The sequence below is a fragment of the Prionailurus viverrinus genome, chromosome C2, assembly GCF_022837055.1.
Source record: "Prionailurus viverrinus isolate Anna chromosome C2, UM_Priviv_1.0, whole genome shotgun sequence".
Classification (NCBI taxonomy): domain Eukaryota; kingdom Metazoa; phylum Chordata; class Mammalia; order Carnivora; family Felidae; genus Prionailurus; species Prionailurus viverrinus.
In genome coordinates, this window is record NC_062569.1 from 78,390,167 (window position 1) to 78,410,325 (window position 20,159).

The window sequence follows — 20,159 nt, forward strand, 5'->3', positions numbered from 1 at the left end:
ATGAGATTAACATGCATTAGGCCAAATATCTACCATGAAGTCTGTATGGCTGAATGCGTCAAGGGTAACAGCAATGTTCTAGGTGTTTCTAATATTTTTTATAACACATTGGTGCACTCAGGTTGAAGACGAACCTTGACAGTGTTATGATTTAAAAAAATACAGATCTTTCAATAATTTGTCTAAACGAATTTCACTATAAAACTCTGTGCCTGTGATAGTTATGTAACTGTTTACTTTGGCAGAGGGGGGAAGGCTAGTCATTTGACATGATCAGGATAAAGAAAAAAGCCCAGTGGACAGAATTTCTTTTTTTTCCTGAAAGTAAATTTGAGCCATTCTGGTTCACAAACTAGTGTAATGCTGTAGATATGTGGTCCTGGCACTCTCAAGCAGCAGTTGATTAGTGTTATCTTCATTGGCTGACATCCACGGCAAATGTGGGTTTTTTTGTTCTAAAATGTCCATAGAGGGACGCCTGGGTGGCTCATTCACTTGAGACTTCCACTCTTGATTTCAGCTCAGGTCATGATCCCAGGGTGTGACTGAGCCCTGCATTGGGATCTGTGCTGAGCGTGGAGCTTGCTTAAGATTCTTTCTCTCTCCCTCTGCCCTTCCCCCCTTCTCTCTCATAAATAAATAAATAAATAAATAAGCAGCCTATAGAATCCTGCTTTGCCATGTGAGCACTATCTATACCACAACAGTCTACATCTTTTTCTTTTTAATTTTTGCTTAATGTTTATTTATTTTTGAGAGAGAGAGAGAGAGAGAGAGCAAGCTAGAGAGGCGCAGAGAGAGAGGGAGACACAGAATCTGAAGCAGGCTTCAGGCTCCAAGCTATCAGCACAGAGCCCGACGCGGGGCTCGAACTCACGGACCGCGAGATCATGACCTGAGCCAAAGTCGGACGCTTAACCGACTGAGCCACCCAGGTGCCCCCGCCTACTTCTTTATCAAAATCTGAGATCTGGAAGGAACTTTGGAGACTATCCTCTTTGACTCAATCATCCCGGATGCACCTAACATGACTCCAGCAGGCTCTGAGAGTCAGGAGACTTGGGATCTGGGGCTGGCTCTGCCTTTCCAAGGTGTGGGGGCTGCCTCGGCCATGCCCATCTACTCAGGGCCTCCTTTCTCTCACCTGCAAAGTGTAGGGTTGGACAAAATCACCTCTCCGGTCCCTTGCCGCCTGAGATGTCAGGACTTTACATCTGGAAAACTCTCATCTAACTCAACACCTTTGCACTTTTTTCTTTTCTTTTCTTCTTTTCTTTTTTTCTTTTCTTTTTTATTGAAGTATAGTTGACACAACATTACACTAGTTTCAGGTGTACAATATAGTGATAAGTCTACACATTATGCCGTCCATGTTACACATTATTATGTATGACTACCATCTGTCACCATACAACACTATGACAATATCATTGACTGTATTCCCTATGCTGTGCCTTTCATCCCTGTGACTTATTCACTCCATAACGGGAAGCCCGTATCTTCCATCCCGTTCACCTGTATTGCACAACCTCCTCAGCTCCTCCCCTATAGCAACCATTGGTTTGTTCTCTGTATTTATGATCTGTTTCTGCTTTATGTTTGTTTATTTGTCTCAGTTTTTAAAGTCCACATTTAAGTGAAATCATATGGTATTGTCTTTCCCTATCTGACTTATTTCACTTAGCATATTACCCTCTAGCTCCATCCATGATCTCAGTCTTTTGTATGGCTGAGTAATATTCCATTATATATACGCCAAATCTTTATCCAGTCATCTATCAATGGATGCTTGAGTTGTTTCCATACCTTGGCTATTGTAAATAATGCTATATGAAACGTATAGATGTGTATATCTTTTCACATTAGTGTTTTGGGATTTTTTGGGTAAATACCTGGTAGTGAATTGCTGGATCATATGGTATTTCTATTTTTACTTTTTAAGGAAACGCCATACTGTTGTCTAGAGTGGTTGCACCAATCGACATTCCCACTGACAGTGCAAGGGATTCCTTTTTCTCTACATTCTCATCAACACTTATGATTTCTTATCTTTTTGATTCTATCTATTCTGACCGGTGTAAAATAATATATCTCATTGTGGTTTTGACTTGGATTTCCCTGATGATGAGTGATGTTGAGCAACTTTTCATGTGTCTTTTGGCCATCCATTACATTGTCTCCAGAAAAATGTCTATTCAGGTCCTCTGCTCATTTTTTAATTGGGTTATTTCTTTTTTGATTTTTCTTGTGGTGTTGGGTTGTATCAGTTCTTTATATATTTTGTATACTAACCCTTTATCAGATATGTCGTTTGCAAATATCTTCTCCCATTCAGGAGGCTGCCTTTCCATTTTGATGATGACTTCCTTCACTGTGCAAAAGCTTCTTAGTTTGGTGTATCTCCAGTGGTTTACTTCTGCTTTTGTTGCCCTTGCCTGAGAATGTCAGAGAAAGGGCAATGTCAGAGGAATTACTGCCTATGTTTTCTTCTAGGAGTTTTATGTTTTCAGGCCTCACAGGTCTTTAAAGCACCTTCACTTTAGAGGTTTTATCTATTGTGGTGCCTGGGTGGCTCAGTCGATTAAGCGTCCCACTTGGGCTCATGTCATGTTCTCACGGTCCGTGAGTTCAAGCCCCATGTCAGGCTCTGTGCTGACAGCTCGGAGCCTGGAGCCTGCTTCAGATTCTGTGTCTCCCTCTCTCTCTGCCCCTCCTCTGTCTCTCTCTGTCTCAAAAATAAATAAACATTAAAAATAAATAAATAAATAAATAAATAAATAAATAAATAAAGGGTTTATCTATTATCTCATGACATGCCAGAAAAAAAAATAAAGCAAATAAAAATACTAAAGTTACCAAAAATTAATGCACCATTCAGAGATAACCATTAACATTTTTTTTGAAAATGAAAAAAGGCTTCTTGTTTTCTTGGTGTAAAAGAAACATATGTTTACTTTTTAACAAGACAACTCATAAATGTTTGTTTAGAAAACAAAGTGAGACAGGGGTACCTGGGTGGCTCAGTTGGTTAAGCATCCGACTTCAACTCAGGTCATGATCTCCTGGTCTGTGAGTTTGAGCCCCGCATTGGGCTCTGTGCTGACAGCTCAGAGCCTGGAGCCTGCTTCAGATTCTGTGTCTACTCCTCTCTCTGTCCCTCCTATGCTTGTGCTCTGTCTCTCTCTGTCTCTCAATAATAAATAAATGTTTAAAAAAAGTTAAAAAAAAATAAAACAGTGAGACAGCTGTACCTGCACCACTGAAAGACAAGCATTTTAACAGCTTTGCTTTATAACTTTCCAGACTTCTAAAAGTCCTATGTATACCTATAAATTGGTTTCCACAAAAATGGGCTAATACTATGGATAATCTTGTAATTACAAATACATATTTGTAAATATATTATGAACATTCTTCCAAGTAAATATTTATAACTTTCAGTGTTTTTAATAAATGTTTTGTTCTTGTTGAGTTAAATCAAGATCGAATATGCATATCTGCATTGGGTCCCACACAAAGTATTTGCTGGAGCATTTGGATGAACCCTATGTGTCTTTGGTTGCTTTTTTCCAGGATGACCCTGAGACATTTTATTCCTTCAAGTACCAAATCAGGGAGGGAGACTGTTCTGTTCAAAGTAACAAAACATGGCAGGATTGTGACTACAAAGAATCTGCGCAAGCTGTAAGTAGGTTGGTTGATGGTTCCCGAGCCCCCAGTTTTCTCCACCTAGACTGTCAGATTTTTCTATTTTTAGAGTTAGAGATGGTAGTATTGTTAAGCCTCTTTGTAAGGAATGCACATAAACCCTCCAATGTGTACAAAAGTCAGATGCTTGGTGTCTGCGTTCCCGTTCTCTGTATCAGAGCATGGAGAGGCCAGCAGTTAAACAAAGAGAAAGCCCTCCATGAGAAGGGCACTCTAATGACCAATTAGGACAGCGGGCCAGTCCCCAAAGACACAACAGATCAACATTTGGGCCAAGATCGAGGGCTGGTGAGGGGAGATCACGGGTGCTTTACTTGCATCTGCCTGAGTGTAAATCCTCCTCTGCGTCCAACTAGCTGACCACTCAGAACTGGTGTGCTGCCTCGTAAAGGGCAGCTAGCATTGCCTGCATCAGGTTGTTGGAGCATGAAATGAGATACAGTATGCAAAGAACCTTCTTTAATAGCCATGGCTGTCTTCACCAAATGCCGAAGTGCCTGGCACAGCACGGCTCGATCGTTTGACCTTAATGACGGGGGAGTACGGACAGTGCCCAGAAGCAAGCCGTTCTCTCCACAGTCCCAGGATTCACCCCTTCATGTCACAACACTGGCGTCCTGCACATCGTTTCAACGCTGAAATTGAAAGGGAAATCAAGAGGAGAGCTTAGGCTGGTTCTAAGGCACTGTATACATTTTGGTGGAAAGGAAGCGTACTTCAAAACCTTGCCTTTATCCTGCCTCCCCTCCAACGTCTCGTGATTTCAGTGGCTTGTAAAAATAAATAAATAAATAACCGTTAGGCTACAAAAGCTCTCCTTCTGGTGCCTCAAAACTCGCTAGAAAATTTTGGGGGGCAAGTTTAAAAAAAAAAGGGAAAGTCATATTGAGCCATAGTACTAGGTGTACTTCTCCATTTGAAAGATGAAGATAAATGGTCTCTCTCTCTCTCTCTCTGTCTCTCTCTCTCTTTCTTTTTCTTTTCTTTTTAGGCCACAGGAGAATGCTCCGCAACTGTCGGGAAGAGAGGGAATACAAAATTCTCCGTGGCTACGCAGACCTGCCAGGTTACTCCAGGTAGCTGGCTCTCCCTGGGGGGTGCTAGCGGGGAGGAAATGAACCCTGTCAGTGTGGTGCCAGGAGCACAGCCTAGAAGAAGCCCCCTCTTGGTGGGTGGTGGCAGCCTTGGGGGTGGGGCGGGGCCAGGGAGCTGCAGAGTCCAAGGTCAGGGCCAGGATCAGGCCAGTCATCCCCTCAGCACATCCCGACTCCCCTCCCGACTGCAGCATTGTATCCTCTGTGTGCAAAGGCTCTGAGAAGGGCTGAGAAGGCACAAGGGCTGCCTTCAATTATGGGCAAAGAGGGAGGGAGAAAAACACAGGCTTTGAGGTCAAACTTGGCCAGGAATCCTTCTGAGTTCTTCACCTTCTTGGCTTTCCTCTTCCGTATCCAGTTCTTACAAGAAGTTGCTTTCAAAGAAAACCAGTCCAAAAGCAGAAAAGAACATACAAGTAATTAAAAACTTTTTTTGTTTGTTTGTTTGGAGTAGGTTTTGATTATGCAGTTTAAGGACTTTATCTCGGGGCATCTGGGTGGCTCAGTCAGTTGAGCGGCCAATTCTTGATTTTGACTCAGGTCATGATCCCAGGGTCGTGAGATCGAGCCCCCTGTTGGGCTCTGCACTGAGCAGAGAACCTGTTTCAAAATTCTCTATCTCTGTCTCTCGCCCTCCCCTGCTCTTTCTCGCTCTCCCTCTCACTCTCTCAAAAACCAAAAAACAAAAAACAAAAAAAAAACAAAAAAACACTTTCTCTTGTAAGCAAACTTTATCATCCAGTACACGGAAATTGTATATAGTGAGCGACAAAGCTTAGCCAAACATTCAGAATTTACTTCTAGGTCCACATCCCTCATCTGAAACCTTTGTAACCAGATGTGTTTCAGAATCAAAAGTCACAATCTTTCTTTTAATTTTAAAAACCTCTCTCTAGAAATGTTGGGGCAGGGTGGAAAATCACTGGGACACAGAGGAGACTCCACCTCTCTCCAGCCCCCCATCAGTCTCCCCTCCCCACCCCCCGTCACAGCTGCCCCAGAGGAGGCTGACCCACCTCCTCTCTTCTCTATCTCCTTCTGCCTCTTGTTCATTGTTCTCTCTTCTTCCATCAGTAGTTCCCTCCCCTTTCCCCTGTATTCCAGTTTTCTAACTTGCCCACCACTGTCACCATAACTGGGGGTCGCCATGACTACTCAGCGGGGAAGTCTTTATTGGGACACACACACTTCCAGAGAGACCAAGAAACAGTTGCAGAGACGGTTGTGTCCACCTGCTAACAATGGAGGACGGGCTGTAGAACACCACCCACCCGGCCTCCTGATTCTGTTCGGATGGCACACGCTTGGGCAGGGAGAGCCCACTGGGCGAAGGGGCCTAGGACAGCCCCATGGCTCTTCCCCTTTCTACGGTGGGAGCTTCTACTGACCCATGGGTTAGGGCTACCTGTTAGGAACATTACTTTGTAATTTAATACAAACGTACTTCTTTTTTAACATGTTACATTGGTTTATTACAATCCCCTCAGTGGTTCCCCATTCTCACAGCAGACCATTCTTAACCAAATTCAGAGGGTCTGTGAATACCCTGAAATTACGTGGAGAGCATTGTGAGTACGCACATTTTCCTGCGGAGGGGGCGGGTTTTTCATCAGGTTCACGAGGGAGCCCAGGGGACTGGGAATATGGTTAGTAACCCTTGGCCTCCAAGGTGGGGCTTGGGCCCAGTAGCAGAGGACTCTCCACTGACTGTTCTGACCTCCATCGGCCCCCACTCCCCCACCCTCCTGCTTTAAGCCCTTGCAAGATGTATACATACCACGCCCCACTCTGCTGTCCCTGACTCAACTTGCTTTCTTGGGAGCTATCCTTCCTTCTCAGGCCTTATTGCTCATGTTGCCTGGTTGATCTTTTTTTTTTTTTTTTAAGTTTATTTATTTATTTTGAGAGAGAGAATGTGCACAAGCAGGGAAGGGGCAGAGAGAGAGAGAGGGAGAGAGAATCCCAAGGAGGCTCTGCACTGTCAGCGTGGAGGGTGATGTGGGGGGTCGATCCAACAAACCATGAGATCATGACCTGAGCTGAAATCGACAGTTGGGTGCTTAACCGATTGAGCCACCCAGGCGCCCCTACCTGGTTGATCTTGGCCTCTCTTGGCTTGGACCTGTTCTCCTCAGGAAAGTTTTACTTGAGCTCAGTCTGGGCTCCTGACTTTCCAAGTTGTTGCGAAATTATATTGAAATGGCCCATCTGCAGTTCTGACTCTCTCACTCAACTTTGCCCAACTCCTTCACAGCAGTGACCATTACTAACGAATCAACGTACTCACGGTGCCTAGCTCCGCACCTGGCACTTGACAACAGGTGCAAAACAACTTCATTGGATTGAGTTGATACAAAATGTATTATATACCCTGAGCCAGGCTTCAAGGAGTTCTAATTAATTCTAAAAAAATAAATAAATAAGAATGTATCTGTAATGTTTTACTTTTTATAAGAGTATAAATTCATGTCACTCTTTTATTTTATTCTTTTTTTTACATTTATGTATTTTTTGAGAGACATAGAGAGACAGAGCACAAGTTGGGGAGGGGCAGAGAGAGAAGAAGACACAGAATCCGAAGCGGGCTCCAGGCTCCGAGCTGTCAGCACAGAGCCCGACACAGGGCTCGAACTCACAAACCGTGAGATCATGACCTGAGCTGAAGTCGGATGCTTAACCGACTGAGCCACCCAGGCGCCCCTCATGTCACTCTTTTAAAAAATGTTTATTTATTTATTTTTGAGAGAGAGAGACAAAGGGAGAGAGAGATGGAGATGGAGAGGGGGAGGGGCAGGGAGCAAGGGAGAATCCCAAGCAGGCTCTGCACAAGCAGAAGCCTGATGTGGGGCTCAAACCCACAAACTGAGATCATTATCTGAGCCCTTAACTAAGAGTCAGATGCTCAAATGACTGAGCCATCCAGGCGCCACTAAATTCATGTTACTTGTATGATTTAAAATTACTTTTAAATAAATTTAAAATAAGTGCACAATAGTATGCATGTAAGATGTTCCTAAGTAAATAATATAGGTTTATCTCTCTGACTAAAAAGCGGTCTTGCATTCTCTTTTTTTTTTTTAGCATTTACTTTTTTTTTTTTTTTTTTTTTTGAGAGACAGAGAGAGGCAGAGCATGAGTGAGGGAGGAACAGAGAGAGACGGAGACACAGAATCTGAAGCAGGCTCCAGGCTCTGAGCTGTCAGCACAGAGCCCGACCCGGGTCTTGAACCCACGAACTGTAAGATCATGACCTGAGCCAAAGTCAGATGCTTAACCGACTGCGCCACCCGGGCGCCCCTCACTTTTTTTTTTTTAACTTTATTTATTTATTTTGAGAGAGAGAGAGAGAGGAAGAGAGAGCAGGGGAAGGGCAGAGAGAAAGAATACCAAACAGGGCCTGTGCTACCAGCACAGAGCCCCACTCGAGGCTCAGTCCTACGAACCATAAGATCGTGACCTGAGCTGAAATCGAAAACCAGTTGCTTAACCGACTGAGCCACCCAGGCGCCCCTCGCCTTCTCTTTCTTTAATGTATACTACGATTTACTGGAAAGTTTACCAGGGCCTTCTAAGTTATCTTATTTAGGGCAGCGTACGTGAACGAAGGTTTCACTCATTAATGCTGCCCTTTTGCCTGCTCTTTGTCAAGCCGAGGGTCCTGTGGTGACAAGCCAGTATGACTGCCTTGGCTGTGTGCACCCCATATCGACTGCGAGCCTTGACCTGGAGCCCGTTCTCAGACACGCCATTCAACATTTTAACAACCACACCGGTCATTCCCACCTCTTTGCTCTTAGAGAAGTCAAGAGGGCCCACAGACAGGTTTGTTCTTTAATTTTTCATTCCGCACGGTAGTCAGTATTACATGTTCTTTGTAGAGACAGTGAAATGGAAAAGCTATTCTGTCCTTAGGGTCTTAAGAAAACTTTATTAATACCTCACTACCGTGAGGCAGACTTGGCTCCAAAAATTAAATTGTATCTAAAAGGATGGCACAGCTTTCTGGGTACCCTCTAAATCATAGGTTCCGTACCATCAGGAAAAAAAGTAAATACTTGCAACTCTGGTCTTTTCGTTGCCTCCATTCGTTAAGCCTTTAGTGACGGTCGACTGGCTCCCTTGCATTTCAGCCTCTAATTACGAAGGACTCACTTTGGTCGGTAACATTCCCTGCTTTAATCGACCTTCCAATTTGCTTTCATGCAAGACATGTGCTTTGCTCAGTTATGTCCATAGCCAGCTATCAGGGTGCAACTGGGCCCAGATAAAGCAGGAGAGATCTCATTGCCTGGCATTCTGGGAACCTGAGGACCTACTGGTCAAAGTCACCCAAGTTCCAGAGTTTTCTTCATCCATCTAGAACAGCATTATGCATATTTCACAAATTCAGTGGAAGACTTTCTTCCTGCCGCCTAGCTGAGGAAATACTGCTAGGTCTTACTTAAGGAAATACAGTACCTCCGCGTGTAGATTGCATTTGGTTGTTTGATGTGTAGGAGTGTGGTGCGTGCGTGTGCATATGTGCGTGCGTGCACGTGGGGAGGGAGTGAGAGTCATAAAGCGCTCAATATTTATTCAGAAATGCCTTCTGCCTAGTAATAATCATCGTTCATATTTTTGAGCCAGGCAGCATCCTACACTCGTCATAACACTGTGAGTGATGTTTAAAGTGCCTTTTAAATATTCAGTCCAAAACTGTTTCAGGTGGTGGCTGGATGGAATTATGAAATTACTTACTCAATTGTGCAGACGAATTGCTCCAAGGAACATTTTCTGTTCTTAACTCCAGACTGCAAGTCCCTTTTGAATGGTGTAAGTAGGCAAACATCTAATTATAAAGTTCTTAGCATTTTGTGTCCAGTCTTTCCAAGCGTGGAAAGTCTCAGCTGTGTGGGAAGACTCAGTCACTAAAATGTTAGGTGACCTTCACCGGTTCACATTCCCTTGGGGATTCCGAAGCTCTCAGCACTGGTCAGGCTGCCTTACCTACCTGGTCAGAGAATCTGCACACCTAGCAATAGCCCTTACAGATATAAGCGGGGAGTAGGAAGAGCCTGAGACAAAATAATGCCATGATCAAGTTTGTCTTTTCACGCCTTCACTTTCCTATCTTCTTTTCTTCCCCATGTGCTCAATGTCCTGACTCCAAGCTCTACCCAGAGCAGTCCCTCATTTTCAACTTGTCTCTGCTTGTTTTCTCACCCTTTCTCCCCTGCTCTGATCTCTAACAAACACATCCCGAGTCTCCATCCCTTATGGACCCTTTCTGGAATGATATCTTTTGGTCTGAACCAAAATTATGTTAAAAGAGAGCATCTCAAGGTAATCGTCATTAGCACATGTTGAGATAGCTAAGTTTGCTTCCGATTCTGTGTCTCCCTCTCTCTCTGCCCCTCCCCCGTTCATGCTCTGTCTCTCTCTGTCTCAAAAATAAATAAATGTTAAAAATATATATATATTAAAAAAAAAGAGGGGCGCCTGGGTGGCGCAGTCGGTTGAGCGTCCGACTTCAGCCAGGTCACGATCTCGCGGTCCGTGGGTTCGAGCCCCGCGTCGGGCTCTGGGCTGATGGCTCGGAGCCTGGAGCCTGTTTCCGATTCTGTGTCTCCCTCTCTCTCTCTCTGCCCCTCCCCTGTTCATGCTCTGTCTCTCTCTGTCCCAAAAATAAATAAACGTTGAAAAAAAAAATTAAAAAAAAAAAAAAGAGATAGCTAAGGCATGAAGACCTCCCCGAGGATATTGGCATTTTAGCCAAAGACTGCTTTAAGCAATGGATGACTTAAATCCAGTAACTTGACTTTTAGGCTTCTAATCTATGGGAAGAAAATGAGGAATCCAGACAGCAAGGTGTTAATTTCAGCCTTATTAGTAATAGAAAAACATTGGAAGTAACATATCTTCAGCAGTAGGGAATGGTTAAATAAATTATAGTAGTATATCCATATAGTAGAATATGTGTGGCCATTAAGATTCTGTCTCAAGTTTTTAGTGACTTAGTGAAATGGCTGTAATATGTTAAGTAAAAAAAATAAGGTAAAGAACTATATAGACAGATTCATTCAAACGTGTAAAGTAAACATAAGTATCAATAGTGATGAGAAACAAATATGCCAAAATATAAAATATCATTAACCTTCAGGTGGGAATATAGGTGTTTTTTTCTGATTCTTCATACTTTTTGGAACTCTTCAGTCCTTCTCAATGTTTCTGTTGAAGCGTATACTAATTTCATAATTGGAAAATTCCCAGAATGGGAGAAAAAATTTGCAAATCACTTATCTGATAAGGGGTTAGGATGAAGACTATATTAAAAACCCCTACAATGTAACAACAAAAAGATAACCCAATTTAAAAACAGGCAGAGGGATTAAAAAGATATTACTCGGGGCGCCTGGGTGGCTCAGTCGATTGAGTGTCTGACTTCGGCTCAGGTCACGATCTCACAGTTCATGGGTTCGAGCCCCATGTCGAGCTCTGTGCTGACAGCTTGGAGACTGGAGCCTGCTTCGGATTCTGTGTCTCCCTCTCTCTCTGCCCCTAACCCACTCGCATTCTGTCTCTGTCTCTCTCAAATATAAATAAACATTAAAAAAAATTTTTTTTAAGATATTTTTCTAAAAAAAACCTATAAATGGCCAATAAGCACCATCAGAAGAATGTGAATACAAGCCACAGTGAGATGCCACTTCAGACCCAGAGGATGGTTATAATTTTTAATCATTGGAAAATAGCAAGTATCGAGGCAGCTGTGGAGAAATTAGAACTTTCGCATATTCCTGCTGGGAATGCAAAATGATGCAGCCACTGTGGAAAACAGTTTAGCAGTCCCTCGAAAAGAAAAACATAGAGTTACCATATGACCCAGCAGCTGCACGCCTAGGCATATACCCCAAAAGAGTTGAAAACGGGGACTCAAACAGTTAGTTGGATGTCACTATTCATTGTAGCATTATTCCCAATAGCCAAAAGGTGGAAATAACCCAAAGGTCCGTCAACAGATGAATGGGTAAACAAAATGTCATATATGGATAAGACAATGGAAAATGTTTAGCCATAGAAAGGAAAGAAGATCTGATACATGCTACAACGTGGATGAACCTTGAAATCATGCTAAGTGAAATAAGCTAGGCACAAAAGGACAAATGTATGATTCCACTTATATGAAATACCTAGCATAAGCACATTCATAGAGACAAAAAGTAGATTAGAGTTTATCAGAGGCTGGAGGAGGGAGAATGGGGATTTATTGTTTAATAATTGTTTGTTGAGGTGATGAAAATTTTTGGAAACAGTGGTGATGGCAGCACACGACCGAATGCAATTAATGCCACTGAATTGTACATTAAAAAAATTTTTTTTAACGTTTATTTATTATTGAGAGACAGAGAGACACAGAGCGTGAGTAGGGGAGGGGCAGAGAGAGCGGGAGACACAGAATCCGAAGCAGGCTCCAGGCTCTGAGCTGTCAGCACAGAGCCCGAGGCGAGGCTCGAACGCACAAAACGCAGGATCATGACCTAGGCCGAAGTTGGACGCTCAACCGACTGAGCCACCCAGGCGCCCCTGAATTGTACATTTTTAAATGGTTAAAATAGCTAATTTTACATTGTATCTATTTTACCATAAAAAAAAAAAACAGTAAAAAGAGAGAGGAATCTTCTAAAAAGATATGTTCTCACTACTATTTAACTTTGCCAGTTTGATTCAAGTCTGACGTTCAAGCATCCATTAACACCTCCTGCTTTTACATTTAGTTAACGGCTTGAGGTTACATAAGCCTACATCCTTTCTAGCTTTAATCTTTCTGCATCTATTTGTAAGGCCTCAATTTAGTTTTCTGTTTGCAACAAGAGAGATACTCAAAGGCCAGTTGGAGCCACAAAGCCAATCAGATTTTTGGTTCAGACTCTCTGGGCCTCCACTTCCTCATTTATAAAAGCGTGAAGAACACAGTTGGTTAAGCGTCCAACTTCGGCTCAGGTCATAATCTCGCAGTTTGTGGGTTCAAGCCCCAAGTCAGGTTCTGTGCTGACAGCTCGAGCCTGGAGCCTGATTCAGATTCTGTCTCTCTCTTTCTCTCACTCTCTCTCTCTCTGCCCCTCCCTCATTGCACTCTCTTTCTCTCTCTCTCAAAAACAAACATTAAAATAAAATTTTTAAAAGAGTGAAGAAGAACAACACCTGTCTCACAGAGGTGTTAGTATAGCTCAAGGGCATGAAATAGAAATGAAGTGTTCTGCCCACATTGGTATAGTTTAAGGCCTTGCTGTTCAAAGTGTGTTACAATGACCAGCAGCATCAGCATCACCAGGGAAGCTGTTAGAAAAGTAGCATCTCAACTGCCCCCATGCCTTCTAAATCAGAATCTGCATATTAACAAGATCCTCAGGTGATTTGTTTGCATACTAAAGCTTGAAAAGCACCACACAAGAGGTTCCATAAGTAGTTCGCAGGCCATGCTGCATATTAGAATCACTCAGCTAGCTTTAAAAAGTGCCTATTCCCAGGCCATTCCCCCAGACGTTCTGATGTAATTGGCCTGGGTGTGTCCTTGGAATCAGAATGATCTAAAATCTGCTCACGTAAACTAAATATGCCGATAGAATTGAGAACCTTTGGGCTACTTCCAGCTTCCTCACCCCATCCAAAATTAAGATATCGTGAATGTGGTGTTCGCTGTATCTTTAAAAAATATGACATTATATATATGTTCCTTTATTGGAATATACATATATAGAAAACTTTAAGAAATGCAGAAACATAAAAAAAAAAAAAAATAACACTGAATCACACATGCCCAAACATCCAAAGATATCTTAGTATATTTTCCTCTTGTCTTTTTTGTAGGGGATATGGATAATTTTTGGTAATTTTTTTGTCTGTATATATGTCTAGAATATTTCTCACTAATGATAATCCTAGATTCATTTTGTTTTTTGTTGTTGGTTATTGCTATTAGGAATTAAACCCTTATGTTTTTACTTTTTCTCTTTTAAATAAGTTATTATATATACAACTGTATCAATTTTTATTTATTTTTCTTATATCCAGCAACTTCACTGAATTCTTATTAGCTCTAACAGCTTCTCATTGATTCTTTTCATCCAGGCATACAATAATGTGTTATGCAAAAAATACCTTTATTTTCTTCTTTCTGATGCTTATTTTTTTGTTCTATGTCTCAATGAATTGACCCAAATAGCCAGAGATAATTTTTGAAAAAATGGTGATTACACACTGTCATGTTTTAGGCCTGATTTTATCTGGAAAGCCTCTAGAATTTTGTCATTATTTTGCTGTGGGTTCCAGGCAGACACTCGTTGTCGTGTTAAGGAAGCCATCCTTACATTCCTGTTCTTTAAAGAGTTTTGTTCTGTTTTGGTTTGGTTTTAAATAAGGAATTGGTATTGAATTTAGCTTTAGAATAGATGTTAAAATATGATATTAAATTTTTCTAATTTAATCTGTTATGTTGTTTTGACAGCTTTCCTAACAGCGATCTTTAGATTCTTAAACTGAACTCACTATGTGTTTAGTGTTAATTATTATTTAAATATGCTTCTGGATCCTATTTCTAGTTTAGAAATTCTACATCTATATTTACAAATGAAAGTGGCTTAACAGTTTCTGGGTGTGTGTTTGTATGTGTGTTCTATTTTTTTATGTTTTAATATCTTGATTACAGTTTTACAGAATGAAAATAGTTTGCCACTATTTTCTTTTCTTTTTTTTAAGTTTATTTATGTTATTCTAGTAATCCCTATGCCCATTGTGGGGCTTGAACCTATGACCCTGAGATCAAAAGTCATCTGCTCCACCAACTGAGCCAGCCGAGCACCTCTGCCACTATTTTCTGTATTCAGAGACAGTTTATATAACATGGGAATATATATACCTTAATTTTTGAAATTATTCATCCATAAAACATCTCTGTTATTTGGAGGTGGAAAGTAGAATGGAAGTTTAAACTAGGAATAGCATTCTCTCCTTCTTCTCCAGTCATTGGTCTATTCAAGTTTTCTTCTTGTTTTTAAGTCAATATTGGTTATTTATAGTTTTTGAGGAAAGTATCTATTTCTTTGGGATTTAAATGATCATATACTTGTTTATAATATTCTCTTATATTTTTATACTTCTCTGTATACTTTGCTATGTTGCCTTTCATATACATTTGATTTTTTTCCTTACCCCGAGTGATCTTTTGGATTTTTTTTTAATGTTTATTTATTTATTTTGAGAGACAGAGGGAAAGAGAGCAAGCAAGTGAGCAGAGGAGTGACAGAGAGAGAGAGAGAGAGAGAGAGAGAGAGAATCCTAAGCGGCTTCCTAGTTATCAGCAGGGAGCCCTATGCGGGCTCAGTCTCACAAATCATGAGGTCATGACCTGAGCCAAAATCAAGAGTCAGATGCTTAACTGACTGAGCCACTTAGGTGCCCCTGGATTTATTTTTTAATGCTAGTGCTTTCTATTTTCTAACTTATCAGTTTTGAAAAGTTTATAATCTGGCTTTATCTTGTTTTCTCCTTCTTATTTTCCTTGAGCCTATTTACTATTCTGTTTCCTTTCTGAATTTCTTGAGAGAAACACCTACATTTGGAGTTGTTTTGTTTGTTTCTCATCTCCCTTTTTAAATTACAAAAGCGTATAAAGCCACAAGTTAATTCTAAATGGTGCTCTGGCAATATGATGTGGAATTCTCATTTTTCTTCTTTCATCTCTCACTTTTTTCCTTATCCAAGGAACCCTGCCTATTTAGGCAAATGTGTTTATATTTCCAAGTTGTTTATTTGTTTAAATTTACGTCATTAATTTTCAGGGAGTTTTTTTTTTTTTTCTTTTTGGTGCTGAGGCCAAAGAACATGGCCTGTATTGTTTTTGATTTGCTAAATTTATTGAGCCATTTTTGTGACCTAGAATGGAAGCGATTAAAAATTTTGCATCATACTTATGAAAGTGTCACTTTAAATCATGTGTATTGTATGAAATTATGATTTAAATAAATCTTTATTATGTTACTCAAGTCTTCTGTGACCTTATTTATTTATTTATTTATTCCATTTGGCCTGTCTTAGGTTTATACTTGTACATTAAATTTTCCCACCACAATGATTTTTATCCATTTCTATTCCTATACATTTTCTGCTTTATGTATCTTGATCCCATGCTTCTAGACTGTATCTTTTACAAAAATAAAATAATCTTTTTTACTACATTTGTGAGGTTTTTTGTTACCTTGAATTTTACTTTTTCCAATATTAATTATATTTTAGCTCCTTTTTTTGTGATACTTGCCTCCTACAGCTTTGCTCATTCATTATATTTAACCTTTCTTTTTTTATGATCAGAAATGATACTTGAAGATGCAATACATTAATTTTGTTTTTAACTTAATCTAAAAACCTTTGCCTTTCTAAAAGAAAATTTTATCCATTCATTTATATGGTTATTATTTCTATACTAGGTATTCCTATCATCTCGTTTCATGTTTCTGTGGGTTTGTGTCTACTGTTCATTGTTGATGCTGTTAACTGTTTTTTATTCTCCCTTTGCAATCAGACTGTGTTTCCTTTTGGTTCTCTATGTGATGATTTGTAAAGTCAATATACTATTTTTAGTATACTAGCTGTTTATTTAAAGCTTCTTAAACATGTGTTAACTTTATGTACCTATGTCCTTTTTAAAAACCAGGATATCGGTGAATGTACAGATCACGCACACGTGGATCTGCAGCTAAGAATTGCTTCTTTGTCGCAGAAGTGTGAACTCTATCCAGGTAGGAGCTGATGCGTGCTAGTGCTCTATGCTGCATGTTGGTCGCGGACAACTAGCTAGGTCTTTTCACAGAACTCGTGCTTTGGTGTCTGTCTTTGGCACAAAGTCTATATGACCAGCAGGTTTACTGAGAACAACTTAGCCCATCTCTGCCCAGCAGTATGGCGGTAGGCATAGGGGAGACTGCTCTGGAAGTAGCCGGAAGGGAATGTCGTGGCAAAAGGGGAAATTGCTGCCCTCTGGGTACAAACAACGCCAGCCAGTTTCCTTGTACAAGATGTCCCTAAAATCAGGTGCTGTAAATGGGGAAAGCTGCATCTCATTTTTGACCACTCAGAGTAAAAATAAGCCTTTCAAATTAAAGATTTTCCCCCCTACATGTTATAATGGAGGGAAAGGGAAATACTGCAAGATTATGGTCAAGTCCTTATTTCTTATGTCAAGAGTCAGCTTTTCTCATCCTCGGAAGATAGTTGTATACATGTCCTGATGAGAAGCATGACTGAAGCTGACTGCTCCCCGGAAAAATAGGACTTACCTTTTTCCCACTAGAGAATCTTTCCTTTAAGTTAAGCATTGCTTTTTGCAGTTTCGATGACAAATGCAAAAACTTAGGAAAAGTACAGCATATCAATTGAGCCACTAGTGTCTCCTGATTGAATGTTTCCCTAAACACACTTGGCTCTGAGAAGAGGAAAAGAGGAGAGGCAGTAAGGTGAAGGTCAGACAGACAACCTCCACCCACTCACTCCTGGGCCTTGGGCTGTCATGTGATCCTCTGTAAATGACCCTGCAGGTCATGTGCAGGGGAGATAGTAGGCTACACTTCTCCTTCAGTGACACGCTGACTTAAAAGCTGATTTTTTTCAGGAGAGGATTTTATAGAACCGCCTCCCAGTATTTGCCCTGGCTGTCCCAAAGAGATACCTGTCAACAGCCCAGAGCTGGAGGTGGCTCTGAATCATTCCACTGCAAAGCTTAATGCAGAGAATAATGGAACGTTCTATTTCAAGATTGACCACGTGAAAAGTGCAACAGTACAGGTCTGTAAATTATGCTACAAAAATAGTGATCTTATAGCCGATGTGTGAATTGCTTACTAATTTTACCACTGTCCTTGGCTCTGCATTGAGAACCAGTGTCACGGTGAACAGGATTTGGGAGATTTGAATTTCAAGTCCCAACCTCGCTGCATTCTTTGTGAGTGATCTTGGAAGAGTCACTTAGAACATTTTCTCCATTTTCTCTCTGTAAACGATAGGGGTGAAGATCAAATAAGAACATATATGTCAGTCACTTTTCAAACTCTCAATCGCTCTCTAAATACTAGCAACTATTCTATAATTAACAAAATTCAGTGCTAGGAGAAGCAAGAGTCATTCTTTGCCTTTCTGGACTCATCTCTCACTGTGACATCACTTTGTGCCTTGGGCTCAGCCCCATCATCTGTCACTGCCCAGACTGTCTTCACCCTCTCACCTCCAAGTCATTTCTCCCCTACCTGGGGGACGCTTCCCTCCTACAAATGTACCCTCTGGGGATTCATCTCTCTTTCCATGCCCTGTCAATAGAGGCTAAGGAGTGTCCTGGTCCAGGGGTTAAGAGACCCAGCTTTACCACAGCACCACCAATGTCCTCAGCAACCCCACAGCCAGCCACTCAGACTCACTCAGCCCTTGTGGCCCCATCTGAAAATTGAGTGGCTGGATTAATAGATCCCAAATTCCTTCCACTCCAGCAACCTATGACCAATGTATTCATGAACAGAGTCCTATAGTAGACCTCAAAACTGGCTTCCGTAAATACCAGCTAAAGAAAAGTCATCAAAATAAAACCAAACTGTTACAGCAAGCCAACATGATCTTTATAATCTGGTGAAAGAAATATCACTAAAAACGAGTTCATACTTTTGACTTAGTAATTGAATTTCTAGAAATAGAAACTAGAAGTCGTCTTTATGGACAGTGATATTCGTTGCAGCTTTAACAATAAAAGCCAAAAAGAAAAGGTAAACTGTCAAAATGATCAATAATACAGAGGTGATGAAATATGTCTGGCATGCCCTTCAAATGGAGCAAATAAGCAGCAGCTTAAAGTATCTTTCTGACATGCTCTTGGCGTGTGGGCAATGACCTGTGTTAAAATATGCAGTGGAAAACAAGAAGTCATAAAACTGAACACACATTCATCTTTGAAAAAGTACAGAAAACAGGGGCGCCTGGGTGGCTCAGTTGATAATGTGTCCGACTTCGGCTCAGGTCATGATCTCACGGTCTGTGAGTTTGAGCCCCGCATCAGGCTCTGTGCTGACAGCTCGGAGCCTGGAGCCTGCTTCGGATTCTGTGTCTCCCTCTCTCTCTGCTCCTCCCCTGCTCACACTCTGTCTCTGTCTCTCTCTCTCTTTCTCTCTCAAAATAAACATTAAAAAAAAATTTTTTTTTAAAGTACAGAAAACAATGCTGAAAAGAAACAGGTGCCTCACGCTATTCACAGTGGTGGTTTTTAGGCGACAGCCCAATGAGCTATTTATTTCCATCCTTCTAATTTCCTGTTTTAGTTTTTTTTATAACCAAAGAAAACCCCTAAATGAATGGTATTAAAGTGAATCAAACCTGACCCTTTGATCTGTCTCCTACTCAGGCACTTATTCCTGCCCCCCCACCCCCCTCCATGTCATTACCCTCTCCCTGGTCTCGCTGGCACGTGACCCACACCAGATTCACTTGGGGAAGATATCAATCTGTGCTACTCCTGTTTGTCACCTTTCCTTTGCAATTTGCATCTCTGCTTCCCTGTGAATGTCCCTTATTCGTAATGTTGCCGTAGTAGCACCGTCCTCTGCCCTTTATTACATGCCAGAGGTCTGCTGTCAGGGAGAGAACCACTAATTCCCAAGCGCGAATATATAGCCGTCTTAGTTGTTACAATTCTCTCTGTAAATTAGCACATCAACGTTCTAGCCTGTATGCGCTAGATGTATGCAAGGATGCCAGGGAACACCACCAGGTAATGCTGTGAATTGAAGGGATCCCACATCCCTTCTTTTGCCAGATCAATCGGGAATGTTGTGAAAATTTCAAACTTACTTGTAAGAAATTAATCTTTGTTGCTGTTTGCCTTGAAAGAGAAGAATTTGCTCGTAGATCTTCGAGGCACAGCCTTGATGGAAGCAGCCAATTTACTAAAACCCAGTTTATCATTAAGATGACGTTGCTAAGAGCCAACCTCCAAATGACCAACCTGCCAAGTTGCTAGAGATTTATTTTACGGTTTTAGTCTCGCCTTGGCTTTGCATGTTTAGTCCTGTTTGAATGCATGTCCATTTCAAGCTGGGGTCATATTTCAGAAACCGAGAACTTCTTAAATCCTCTGTTTTTCACACGTGAATGGCTGTGGTTTCTGTCACGTGCTGTTTGTTTCTGCCTCACCCCTGCTGCCGCTGCCATCAGTGTTCCTCCCTGCCTCTGCTCAAACGAATATACGTCAAGGATCTGTGTGTGCACGTTAAGGAACTTCTCCTTTGACAAAGTCCTAGAAATGTCAAGGGATACGTATACGTCTAAGACGATGCAAATTGCCAAATT

General features: G+C 41.3%; 1 protein-coding gene across 2 annotated transcripts in view; it reads left to right on the forward strand.

The window, feature by feature from the left end:
- Window positions 1-20,159, forward strand: part of KNG1 (kininogen 1) — a 28,063-nt gene that overhangs the window by 1,542 nt on the left and 6,362 nt on the right. For both annotated transcript variants that reach the window (XM_047876574.1, XM_047876575.1), the window contains exons 2-7: window positions 3,574-3,684; window positions 4,700-4,784; window positions 8,452-8,624; window positions 9,507-9,614; window positions 16,492-16,576; window positions 17,446-17,618. In XM_047876574.1, the coding sequence (XP_047732530.1) occupies window positions 3,574-3,684; window positions 4,700-4,784; window positions 8,452-8,624; window positions 9,507-9,614; window positions 16,492-16,576; window positions 17,446-17,618 (735 nt within the window). The remainder of the gene's footprint in view (window positions 1-3,573; window positions 3,685-4,699; window positions 4,785-8,451; window positions 8,625-9,506; window positions 9,615-16,491; window positions 16,577-17,445; window positions 17,619-20,159) is intronic.